Source organism: Anthonomus grandis, chromosome 2, assembly GCF_022605725.1.
Source record: "Anthonomus grandis grandis chromosome 2, icAntGran1.3, whole genome shotgun sequence".
In the NCBI taxonomy this organism is placed as follows: domain Eukaryota; kingdom Metazoa; phylum Arthropoda; class Insecta; order Coleoptera; family Curculionidae; genus Anthonomus; species Anthonomus grandis.
Genome location: NC_065547.1, coordinates 15,251,462 through 15,264,080, shown reverse-complemented (window position 1 = coordinate 15,264,080; position 12,619 = coordinate 15,251,462). Strand labels below are relative to the sequence as shown.

Below are 12,619 nucleotides of genomic sequence, written 5' to 3'. Positions count from 1 at the left end.
AACGACATCCAAAAAAAGACCATAGACCAAATCCGCAAAATTAAAATTTGATAGTATTAGACAATCACATAAAAGGCTTTAGTCTTAGAAGTCAGTGAATGACGGTGTGCATAAATTAATGTTAGTTTTGAAAATGATTTTTTTTTAAGAGACTCACATGTTCCTTAAATTTAAGTCGGTTATCTAAGAGGCGCCCTAGGTTCCTCGCAGAATCCTTGAAAGATATATAATCATCACCTAATTTAATTCTCAGTCTATTCTTGAGAATCGTGCGATACTTTGCAGGACAAAATAATATAGGCACGCTTTTGCTGGGATTTATTTTAACCCAGATACCCCTACCGCCCGTTATAACAATCACCTAATAGTTCGCTGCAGATTTGAAACTCTGTCACTCCGCGTTAGATGGCGTTGGGTTATTCGTTGTTAGAAATGCGTGTTTTAGCGAAATTTTCTTTTCTAACCTCTTAAAGGGAGAGTTCTGTATGCAAGAAAGTGTTTGGAATAACAGGTGCTTAGTTTCTTGTAAACAATGGATAATTATAGATAAATATACTGATAAACTATTCATATTATTTTTCCATCTTGTGAATAAGTAATTTTGGAAAACATCAATCTTTATACTTGTAAACAAATAAGTTAAAAATTTTCATCTCACCGGCAAAAATATAACCTCAAATACCGATGTCCGTTTTAACGGACAGTAGGAAAATCCGGTATTATTCGATTTTTATATATATTATATTTGCAGTTATTGAAAGCGGCCCTTGAAACTTCATGAACTCATGGCAGAAATTGAAAACCTTGATGACGATGAGTTGATTCCTGATGCTATTGCCGTTCTACCGCCAGTTAACGCAAATGAATATAACACTGATGAAGATTCCGGCGACGAAAATGAAGTGGATATAAACAACCTCCCTGCAAGTCAGCTGATGACTGAAGTTGAGGTAATAATTGAAAACAAGGGATCTAACCAAACTACAGTTGAGAGTGATTTTGATAGCGATGATGACCTACCTTCGTCTACCCTTCTTACGAAAAAACGATCAAAATTATCATCGACCTCAAAACCAAATTACTCACCAAAGGTGACATCAACCAATATTTTCCAGAATGGGTAAACGCAAGTAGTCCAAAAAATTCTTTATCTCCTTTAGAACTATTTTTTCACTTAATAGATGACCAAATTATTGACTTGGTTGTAAAATATTCCAATTTGTATGCTATTCAGCATAATCGCCAAGGTGATACACATTCCAGTGAAATAAAATGTTTCGTTGGTGTTTTACTGCTCTCTGGATACAACTCATTTCCTCGACGGTCAATGTATTGGGAAAATAACAGTGACGCAGGAAATAAGTTAGTCTATTCGGCGATTTCTCGAGATCGCTTTAGTTTTATAATGCAGAATTTGCACCTGAATGATAATAACAATCTTGAAAATACCGATAAGTTTTCGAAACTGAGGCCTTTGTTTTCTACTCTGAATGAGAAATTTCAGTCATTTGCACCCCTTGAAGAGTGCCATTGTGGCGTTAACTTTACAGTGTTACTATTTTGCCAAGAGTTTGCAGACGGTAGCTCAGAATTATTGGAGGCTTGGGATTGTTCGAAGGTTCACTTATGACTGGCTATGAAAGAATCTAAACTTGATTATAACTATTAAATAAGTGGGCGCCACTTAGTTTTTTTTTATAAATGAAAGAAAACTAAGAAAAAGACTTGGTTTATAGGTTTCAATTAACAATTAAATGACCCTGGATAAAGTAGATTTAAAGAAGCAAAAAAAAATATCTTAACAATACAACCAAATTATATTTACATCAAAGATATGTATATACCTCATTTTCTAATCTGTTAAATGTTAATAATTTATTATGAATTAAAATATGAATAATGTTGATATGTTTAAAATAAGTTTGTCAAAAGTAACATTTAAACTATGATTTCGCTATTAGGTAGATTTCAGCACTTGAAAAATAAATTGCAATTATTAAAGTTTTTAGTATATATTTGTATTATGCAGGGGAAAGTTCATGAACCTTTTTACCTTAGGCATATCAGCCTTAACCGAGTTATATCTATTTAACTACCAAAAAAGTACTAAAAAATACTGAACAAAAAATAACTAAAATTATAGATAAGAAATTGACCTATTAAATTATGATATTGATTAAATATTTGTAGCAATAAATTGAAATTAAAAATATATTAATCAAAATTTAAATTAGTAATATTTAAATAAATGGAATAGGCTGGCCTGTATATTCCTCCAAGAAATGAACGGCTGGCTTTCAAAATCGAGACTGTAAATGTATGCCATTTGTAGCTCAGCTATCTGGACTGGGGATCTCTAACACTAGTTCTAGCTCTGACTCCAGCTCCACAGCTTACAGCAATTTCTCGGGGAAATCAAAATCCTGCAGCCATCAACCATTGAAGACGAATAAAACGGAAAAGTAAAACCCTAAACCAACGGTTGCCATTGTATTCACTGTCGATAAAAAAAATGAATGGCGTTAGAAATGTGACACACTCACCTTGCTAAGTTTCATTATCTATCCATTAAAATCTTGGGCATCCTGCACCAAAATTATGAAATAAACGGTTTCCTAAAGGAACAAGATTAAGGACTATAAATTACAAACCATATTGGCCACTTCCTGCGTCACAGACTTCGGAAATAAAAAACTGGCCTTTTACGTGCGCTTCTACCTGCGACACGGGAACAAGTCCTCGAAAAATGGATGCAGTACCGACTAAATCAATAACGACCCCACCTCTCATCTGAGCTGTCAATGTCAGCCAATCAGAGAAAACATTAATTAAGACCAATCAGAAGAGTGATGGACCGTCAACAGAAAGCATGAATAATTAAACCAGGAGAGTGATGCGTTGCAGTAATAATGTGTCATTGACAGTGTGAATTTAAAGAAATATGAATAAAAGAAGTTGACTGAAATTATTAATATAATTATTGAAATTAATGAAATATCAATAGAGCGTCAGTGAAAATAAGGAATAGAAAAATAAAACGCTACACCATAGCGTGAATGAGTCGATGGTACCATATTACGGCGGTCATGGATCAAAACAGTTCATCGGAGGAAAGCCCATTCGTTGGGGTTATAAGGTATAGGTGGGAACAACTAAAAAGGGGTACATTGAATGGTTTGAGCCGTATCAAGGGTCCACAACTATTATTTCTGAAATATATCGTCCTCTTGGCTTAGGGGCTAGTGTTGTACTTCAGTTTGCTGGTATTATTCAGCCTCAATGTGAAAAAGCTCCTTTCTATATCTTTTGTGACAATTTTTTTACGTCATTACGTCTGTTGGCTGAGCTGACCTCCAGGGGGCTCAAATGTACAGGAACTCTGCGAGAACTCTGAATTTTTCAAGAGGACTATCAGATTGCCCACTTGAAAAATCCAGTATGTTCAAGAAAAAATCCCGTGGTAGTTTTGATTATCTTTTAAACGAGAACCAAAATAATATTGTATGTAAATGAAATGACAATAGTGTTGTTACAATCGCCTCAAATGTAACATCTCCTTTTCCGACACAGCAAGTCAAACGCTTCTCTCAGAAAGAAAAGAAATTGATACATGTTGAGCAGCCATGTTTGATCAAAAAATACAACGAAAACATGGGCGGTGTTGATAGGGCTGACCAAAATATAAGCCTTTACCGCGTAGGAATTAGAGGAAAGAAGTGGTATTTTTCCTTGTTTTCACATGCTTTGGATATGGCAGAACAAAACGCATGGCAACTTCATAAACATTCTGGCGGGAAAATGGACCATTTGCAGTTTAGGAGGTCTATTGCTGCGGGATTATTAGAAACATATAAGAAAGAAACAAAACTGGGGCCATCTAAACCAGGCAAATACCTGCATTATGAGTCCAGATATGATCGGATGGATCATTTTATGAATTATCAGGAAAAGCAAAACCGCTGCGCATTTTGCCACAAACAAGCAGCATTCAGATGCCAGAAGTGTGATGTTGCACTTCATCCAAAAATGTGTTTTTTAAGTTACCATACTAAAAACTAATCTATTATTATTGGTTAAAAAAAATCTCGTTTTTTAAATAAAGTTTTATAAGTTTATAAGAATAATTGAGTTTTAGTACCTTATATTGCTACCGTATGTTTAAACCGATGGCTTTTACAGAAAAACCTAAAAGCGGAACTAAAAAATTTTATTAGAAAAATATGTTTATTTTAACCCAATAAGTAGATTTACAAAAGTATATAAAAAAAAACAAACGTTAAGAGTTTCAGGGGTATCTGGGTTAAGTGAATGATCATTTGACACAGTTAATAATTTGTTTAAATGATAATTGATATCAGCATTTGCATTAATAGTTACTAATGGGAAAAGACGTATATTTGCGTGTCATCAGCGTATAGATGATACTGATAGTATTGAAGGGATTTTACGATATTTGAGCTAAAAACAACTATAAAACAAAGGTCCCAATATTGAACCCTGAGGAACGCCTACCGTTACCCGATCTAAATCTAGAAAATATATCCTCTACAACTACCCTTTGAAACTTATCAGTTAAATATGAAGAAACAAAATTATAAGCGGTTTCCTCAAAACCAAGATATTTTAAAATCGCGACAAGTAAACGGAAGCAACTTGTGATTTATCATATCGAACGCTTTAGTATAATCTAATAGAACCAAAGCAGTTGCTTGGTTTTGATCATGGGCACTAACATATATCATCTATTATGTCACAAAGAGCAGTATTGCAGCTAAATCCCAATCTAAAACCAGATTGTTCCTCTGGAAGAATTCTGTTTCTGTTTAAAAATAAATTGATTTAATATTCCATTATTTTTTCTAATACTTTTGAGAGCACAGGCAAAATTGAAATAGATCGAAAATGGCTAAATTCAGTCAGATTAGCTACCTAGGGTAAAGGAAGCACATTTGCAAGCTTCCAAGTTTTAGGAAAATATGATTTACTCAAACAGCAGTTCAAGATATGGGTCAAGCATGGAATAATAAAAGAACAGCAAAGGAAAATAATGTTATATTTAGATCATCCATTGCAAAAGCTTTTGATTTAGTTTTTAGTATTTTGTGCATATATTATCAAATTGGCCACGCCCTTCAACGTGTTAAAAATTACTTAAGCAGAAACTATCACTTAAAGAAGTTTTTAGAAATTGCTCTAAAGATTTTTTTTCCAGGTGACTTATTAGTCACCGATAGTTCAAACGATATTTCGTTTGAAACTTGCACTTTACCCAATCACCTGATAAGATTATTTATACAACTTAAAATGTTAATTATTATGATTTTGCTATAAAAATATGAATGAAATTCAATATTTGGATTTCAGGTGTGGGATTATAATTCTATTTAAGAAATTTAGATAAAACTCTAGTACCCTAAGCACATAATATATAAGGAAGCATTCGATTCAATCGGGTTAGTTGCCACTCGTCTCTCCTCCAGATTTCAGAAAGAAAATCACCATGGTTCAATTGGAAGGTACTTACCAATTCGTCTCTGAGGAGGGTTACAAAGACTATTTGAAAACTTTTGGTAAGTCAAAAAAACTTTCGAAATAGCTTTAAGTTAATTGAAAACTCCTATAGGTGCTGCCGATGAAATTGTGGAAAAGATGGCCGCTTCCACTGAACCAATTGTCATCTCTTCCGTCACTAGTGACAGTATCGCCATTAACTATGGAACTAACAATCACGTTCTACCATTGGGAAAGCAGACTGACGTTCTTTTGTCAGCGGGAAGACATGTGAAGGTAAGTTTGTTTTTTTCTAATACTAAAAACTTAGAACATTGAAAGACTAGAATTAGTAAACAACAACTTTATTTGAGTTTAACATGTGCACAAGGGCAAGGAGGGGGTCTTTTGTTTACAAACATATTCATCGATTCTCTGTTGTTCAGTTTACAGACATTTTCAAAAGAGGAAATTTTCAGCTATATATTAATGCATATAATAATGTTAATTTAGCTTATTATTGATACATTTTTGGACAAAAATTAGAAATGGATATATCTTATTTTAAGCGCAAAAAATAAGATCTTTAAAGCAAAAAAAATTATTAACATTCTAAAACCGCTTCTTAAAAATTTGGAATAGCAACATTGCAAGCAAAAACTGATGTCATCTTGTGAAATATTATTTTGTCAAACGGCTTTGTGTTTACATTTGGCATTTATGAAGTTCTGCGTTTTTTCTTTAGTTTTTGGTTGAAAAAGGACAAAGGTCTCATTTGAGTATTTTTGTGAACCGTTATGACGGTAAAAACTTGTGCTGAAACCGCACCATAGAAAAAAGACGATTTTTTCACAAGTAAATACCGATACTCATCATAAACGTAGAATACTAAAATATTTAATTTCCATAAAAATATTTTTTATTAGACAGGTACCATTACTCTAATGAAGTATGTTAAAAAACGTATAAAGAGTTCATAACCGGTAATATTGTTTATAATTTAAAGCCTAATCTATTATTAATAAATATTTATCATGTAAATATTTTTTGACGAAGGCACTGGTAAAGATTACTTGTGTCGGTGGAATCAACAATGCGATCAAGCGGCGTTGTGATATTGTTGCTTTTTTCTCTAATATACGCGTTATCTGCATTTATTTAACTTTGTTTATTGACTTCTTTATAGAGTATGTCATCATATTTTATTGAAGAAAATGCTTCATATTTTATTAATAAGGAACAATAGTACTTTTTTGTACCTATCAAAATCAGTAATAAATTTAAATGATATTATAAAGTTTTTTATCATTTCTACAAACAAACTGCCCATAGTTCCACGACAATGCTAATTCTAGCCTTTCAATGTTTCAAGTATAAAAAATCGAGAAGGAATTTTTTTAAAATTTGAATTGTGTTGCCAGGTAACTCCCTCTGTGAATGGAGACACCATAACCTTAAACAGCGTCTTCGGAACAAAACCGGAAATTACCGAGGAAAAAGTTTTTAAGATTACAGATTCTGGATTGACTTCTGTAAGTGATTTTTTCGGGTAGTTTTTACTTAAAGTAGTGTTTTTATTTTTTGCATTTTTAGACTTCAACCAACTCCAAAGGAGGAAAAGCCGTGCGGAACTACAAGAGAGCTTAAATTTAATTTTACTGTTTTTCTTTAATAAATTTTGTTTTCTATAGTACTTAAATAATAGAGTTTTATTCGATATCTGGATTAATCTGCATAAAAATCTGGATAATTCTTATGGAAGCCTCTAATAGCTCTATGGGAATCAACATCCTAACATTAAGCCTAAAATACGTTTCTTGTACGTTCTAATAAATAGACATACATGATTTTTTGAAACAAATGTAAAGTGAACAGGAATGCATTTGCGAGCATTAAGTAGAAAAGATTTGTAACATAAAACCATAGATGCTCAAACAAAAAAAAATAGTTTTTTAAAAGTAAAACCATCGATATTCTAATAAGTAAACAAAAACATTTTAACAAAATTTTCCATTGCAAAACCATTCGATAACTCCAAAACGGTTGTATTTAAAAGGAACTTTATTAGAATGAATTTGGTAAGAAACCCATCAGGTTTTAAGTGGAACTAAAATTAATAAAATTAATAAAATCGTTGCATAAGTTTTTAAAATATTTAGATTTTTGTAAAGCTGTCTGTATAAGAAAATTACTTAACGTGAAACCTTTATTTTAATTTCCTAGAAACTACTTTTAAGGATGTTTTTTCCATATGTGACTAATCTTGTCCGAAACCTGCACTTTACCCAATCACCTGATAAGATTACTAATACAAATTAAAATTTTAATTATGTTTATTTACCCTTTGAACATACAAATAAAATTCAATATTGGCAATTCAGGTGTGGGATAATAATCATATATAAGTAATTTAGATAATAAGTTAATATCTGAAGTGCATAATATATAAGAGGGCAATCGATTCAATCGGGTTAGTTACAGCTCGTTCGTCCTTCAGATTTTATAAAAAAATCACCATGGTCCAATTGGAAGGTACTTACCAATTCGTCTCTGAGGAAGGTTACAAAGACTATTTGAAGACCTTTGGTAAGTCTGGAAAACTTTTAAAATATTTTAAAGTTTCTTATTGAAAACTCATGAAGGTCTTCCTGATGAAACTGTGGAGAAATTAGCCGCTTCTACTGAACCAATTGTCATCTCTTCCGTTACTAGCGACAGTATCACCATTAATTATGGAACTAAAAGTCACGTTCTACCATTGGGAAAACAGACTGAAGTTGTCTTATCTGTAGGAAGACCCGTAAAGGTAAGTTTTTTTTTCGCGTTAATAAACAGTTTTTAAGGCCTTAAAAAATGCAGCAAGGAAGAAGGAGACATTTTTTTTAATCAGTAGTTTGTTGCTAGGTGACTCCCACTGTGAATGGAGACACCATAACCTTGAACAGCGTCTTGGAAAAAGATCCCCTAATCACCGAGGAGAAAGTTTTTAAAATTACAGACTCTGGACTGACATCGGTAAGTGCTTTTTTGGGGAATTTCGACTTAAAATCTTGATTTCTTTCTGGTGTTTTTAGACTTCAACTAACTCCAATGGAGGAAAAACCGTGCGTCACTACAAGAGAGCTTAAGTCTTATTTTGATGTTTTTTTTTGAATAAATGTAGTTTTTTATGAAAATTATTTATCAGCGTTTTATTGGATCTCTGGAATAAACTGGATAAATTTTATGGAACCCTACAAAACATTTATGGCAATCAGCATCTTAAAATCAAGCTTGAAATAAATTTTTTGTATGTCGAAGCAACGTTTTACCTAAAGCCACAAATCCACTTATTTAAATATTTTCTCTAGATATTTTTTTTTCAATAAAACCACCGACGTTCTCATAAGTAAAGAGTCAAATACAATGTTATATTTTTGTAAAAGAAAACTTTCTTTTTTTGTAATAAAGTTTTGAAGAATCATTTATGGCTGAGTGTTCACCAATTAAATTATTGCAATTTAACTTTTTTAATAATATTTTTTTTTATGAGCAAGTAATCTTAATTCCCTGAAGGACCATAATACAAATACGTAATTTTATCATTTATATATTACTTCCTCCTTTTTAAACTTTTATCGTTTTTTCGTATCGTTGTAATAAAACTTTTCTTTTGAATAAATTGCGTTTGTGTTTTACAAAGGAAAAGAAACCTGTTTTTATTGAAGATAAAAGCTTGTTATAAATTTACTTAAATTGGAAAATCTTTGTATTTTATATATTTTTTTTCAACTTATTTTACTTTAAGACAAAGACTGATATAGGAGTTCAGTTTAGCGGAATATTTTTGAAATATTACCTGTAATTTGAACTGCCTGGAACAAACAGAAATAATATACTACTTTAAAAAAATTAATATTACTATTATTCATCTTTATATCTTCAAATTTGGTACATTTAATCATTCAACGTATTCGTCTCGCTGTCGAATAATTTACACCTATTCGGGAAAATAAGCTTTCATTTTATTTTTAATTCGGGTAAGATCTAATTGCTTCTTTAAATAAACGAAAGAATTTTGATTTTTGTACCTCTCTTTTAATTAAATAAATCAATATGTTGTTTATGTGATCTCTTATCCAAATTTGCGATTTTGACAATGATTTTAATTTTTGAAATGGCAACATGACTTGCGCTAGTTCTTAGAATTGCCACCCGTCCCGATTTGGTCGTCCCGATTGGTAAACCGTTCTGTTAATCTATCACGGCAAGCACGATTTTGACTTTGATTTGACGCTATAAATAGTTGTAATTAATATTATAGTTGATTTTTTTTAAATATCGCGGTGTATCGATAAACGTTACAAGTGTGTGTGTTTCATTAAAGCATTTTAAAAGATAAAACCTGTATTTTTTTTATTCAGTAGTTATATTTTTATAGGAAATTTAGTTATATTTTTGTAGTTTTGTTTTAATTCAAAAAAGATTTCTAGCATTTTAAAAATATTTTATTCTGAAAATAGTATTAGATAGGATGTGGTTTTTTTATTCTAATTAGATTTAAAATGAAAGATGTCTGTATTCATTATTTTTCTAGATTGCATGAAAAGATAAGCTTGAGGAAGTATTTGGTAGCACAACCTAAACCATCAACTTCACAAGCGCAAGATGGTGAATCTTCTTCTGATTCTACAGAGTCTAGAGAACAAAAAGAATACGAAGATCCATCTTTAAGTCCACCCAATCCTAAAAAGAAAAAGAGGTTTTGCAAATATAGGAAAGTTTGGCAAGAGGATTTTCCATGTGTTGTAGGTACATCAAATGAGCTATATGCCCGGTGCATTCTTTGTAAAAGAGACTTTTCTATTTCTCATGGGGGTTTAAGTGACATTAAACACCATAAGGATGAACTTAAATGACGTCTGAAATGAACATAAAAGACGTGAAAATGCGGAAGAGTCACAAATACTAACAACATTTTTTGTTGATAACAAGAACATACAAAACACTAGTAATGTGATAATAGCCGAGCACAAATTTTTCACTGTGTTAAACACAATCAATCCTATAACTCTTTAGATTGCGGGATAAAACTTCTTCCGAAAATTCTGTATGACTCACATATTTGTAAGAAAATGTCTTGCGGGAGAACCAAAGCGGAAAATATCGTTACAAATATTTTTGGGCCAAAGTCTGTAGAGGAGATTTTAAATGATTTAATTTGCGAAAAAGGGGTTTATAATTATTTTTCTGTAGCAACGGAAACATCTAACAAAGGAAAAAGAAAAATGTATCCCATCTGCCTACAATATTTTTCAATTGAAAAAGGTGTTTAATACAAACTACTGGATTTCTTTGAGGAAGCTTCAGAAACGGCTGATGCAATTGCCAATTCTGTTACGAAAGCACTAGAAAGAGTAAATTTAAAAATTGAAAATCTCGCTGCTTTTAGTGCTGACCACACAAACGCAAATTTCGGGAAAAATAGATCGGGTTACACTCTTTTAAGAGAAAAAAATTCTCGGTTAATTAAAAATTGGTGTTTGGCACATGTTGTTAACAATAGGTTTAAATTTTCTCTTCAGCAATTAAATGTTGATGTTGAAACAATTATTTTAAAAATTTATAACCACTTTAGTTCTAGTGCTTCCAGAAGGAAAAATTTAAAGGGATTTGTTGAGTTTGTAGATTTAGAATGGCAAGAATTATTAAAACATATTCCAACAAGATGGTTATCTTTAGGGCCTGCTATTCAGCGACTTCTTAAAAACTACCCTGCAATATTATCCTATTTTATTTCATTGGGTAATGAATGTCCCTTACCTATTAAAAAACTTCTCAAAATTGAGAAATATGAAGTGACTTAGACGCTTATTTACATTCCAAGACAGTCATTTACTTACATTTTTGTGCGAATTTATTTCCCGTTTTTCAGAAAGTCTCGCTAATTTTACAAAATGAATCTATTACATCTACAGAATTATTTGAAATTATGTTGAATTTCAAGAAAAGTTTAGAGAACCGTTTAGAAGAAGAATTTTTTGGATCCTATGCTATGCAAAATATCAAGAAACTAAAACCTACGGAACAAACAACTTTAATTAATGATTTTAAGTTGGTTTTAACTCGGGCAATAAATTATCTGGAAAAAAATTGTGATTTTTCTGAGAATAATATTTTTTTCATAATACAGCCATTAAATTAAAAAAAATAATTTTCTATTAATGAATTATTAAAAATTGTAAATGTTTTAAAACTAGATGAAATAGATGTTGAGTATTGTACGGTTGTTGTTATATTACGGCGATTGAGTGGACTGTATTACTTATATAGGCAAGGGTTCATTTTCGTAAATTTAACATTAATTTCCAAAATAAAATTTTCAACCGAACCATACAGCACCAAGATTAAAAATGGCACCTACCTTGATCTCTTGGAGCACTTGGATGGAATAAATGAGTTTCTTCTGGCGGGCCCGCACTTATATTCGGCACAAACACATTAGACTTGGTATTAGTGGTGTGTAATGAATATTAGATTATTTTGTAGAAACTTTTCCCATATTTTTGGGGAAATTATAGAAGCACTTTTTAGACGAAGTCTGGAGCCTCGATCATGGCAACGGCAAAAGCTGAAGTTGCCGGTTTTTTTCTTTGTACGCAAACTCTTGATAGACCATTCGACGTCGGCGCCAAGCTTGACTTTGTATGGTTAATGAAAGTTTGAAATTACGTAGTTAAAAGACGAAAAATAATTTAATATGTGCAAAAGTTGCGTATACATTTTCCGCCCACTAAAACGCATGTTTTAAGAAGAAATACTATTCCTACGGAAATTTCCAAAATTCACAGAAAATAAGTGTGAGAAAAAAAATACTTGAAAGGAAAAAATGTACTAGCGGAGCAAAAAAAACTTAAACAAAACTATTCGATTCTCGCAAATGTAATCCTAATTATTTCCCAGTTCCCTTAAGACGCAAACAAGCTTAATTCTGCTACGTACTAATAATGCTATGAACTCCGTATCGGTAGAGGACATAGTTTAACAATTGGTCTCTTATAGAGCCCATTTGCAGTTTTTACTGTAACAACCCTTACATGGCCGTCTGGGCCAGGGTGTAACATTACAATTCGTCCCAATAACCAATGAA

The 12,619-nt window shown here is 31.8% G+C and overlaps 3 protein-coding genes across 4 annotated transcripts in view; 2 read left to right on the top strand and 1 right to left on the bottom strand.

Annotated features, from left to right (window-relative positions):
* The window catches only part of LOC126747943 (G-protein coupled receptor dmsr-1-like), a 518,114-nt gene that overhangs the window by 262,725 nt on the left and 242,770 nt on the right, over nt 1–12,619 (bottom strand). The window lies entirely within an intron of this gene.
* LOC126747984 (fatty acid-binding protein, liver-like) lies at nt 5,403–7,192 on the top strand. Its single transcript, XM_050456975.1, has 4 exons — nt 5,403–5,570; nt 5,624–5,787; nt 6,912–7,022; nt 7,084–7,192. The coding sequence occupies exons 1-4, from the start codon at nt 5,501–5,503 to the stop codon at nt 7,135–7,137; spliced, it is 399 nt and encodes a 132-aa protein (XP_050312932.1). The 5' UTR covers nt 5,403–5,500; the 3' UTR covers nt 7,138–7,192.
* LOC126747958 (fatty acid-binding protein, liver-like) lies at nt 7,910–8,669 on the top strand. The gene is made up of 4 exons (XM_050456940.1): nt 7,910–8,076; nt 8,133–8,296; nt 8,395–8,505; nt 8,565–8,669. The coding sequence occupies exons 1-4, from the start codon at nt 8,007–8,009 to the stop codon at nt 8,616–8,618; spliced, it is 399 nt and encodes a 132-aa protein (XP_050312897.1). The 5' UTR covers nt 7,910–8,006; the 3' UTR covers nt 8,619–8,669.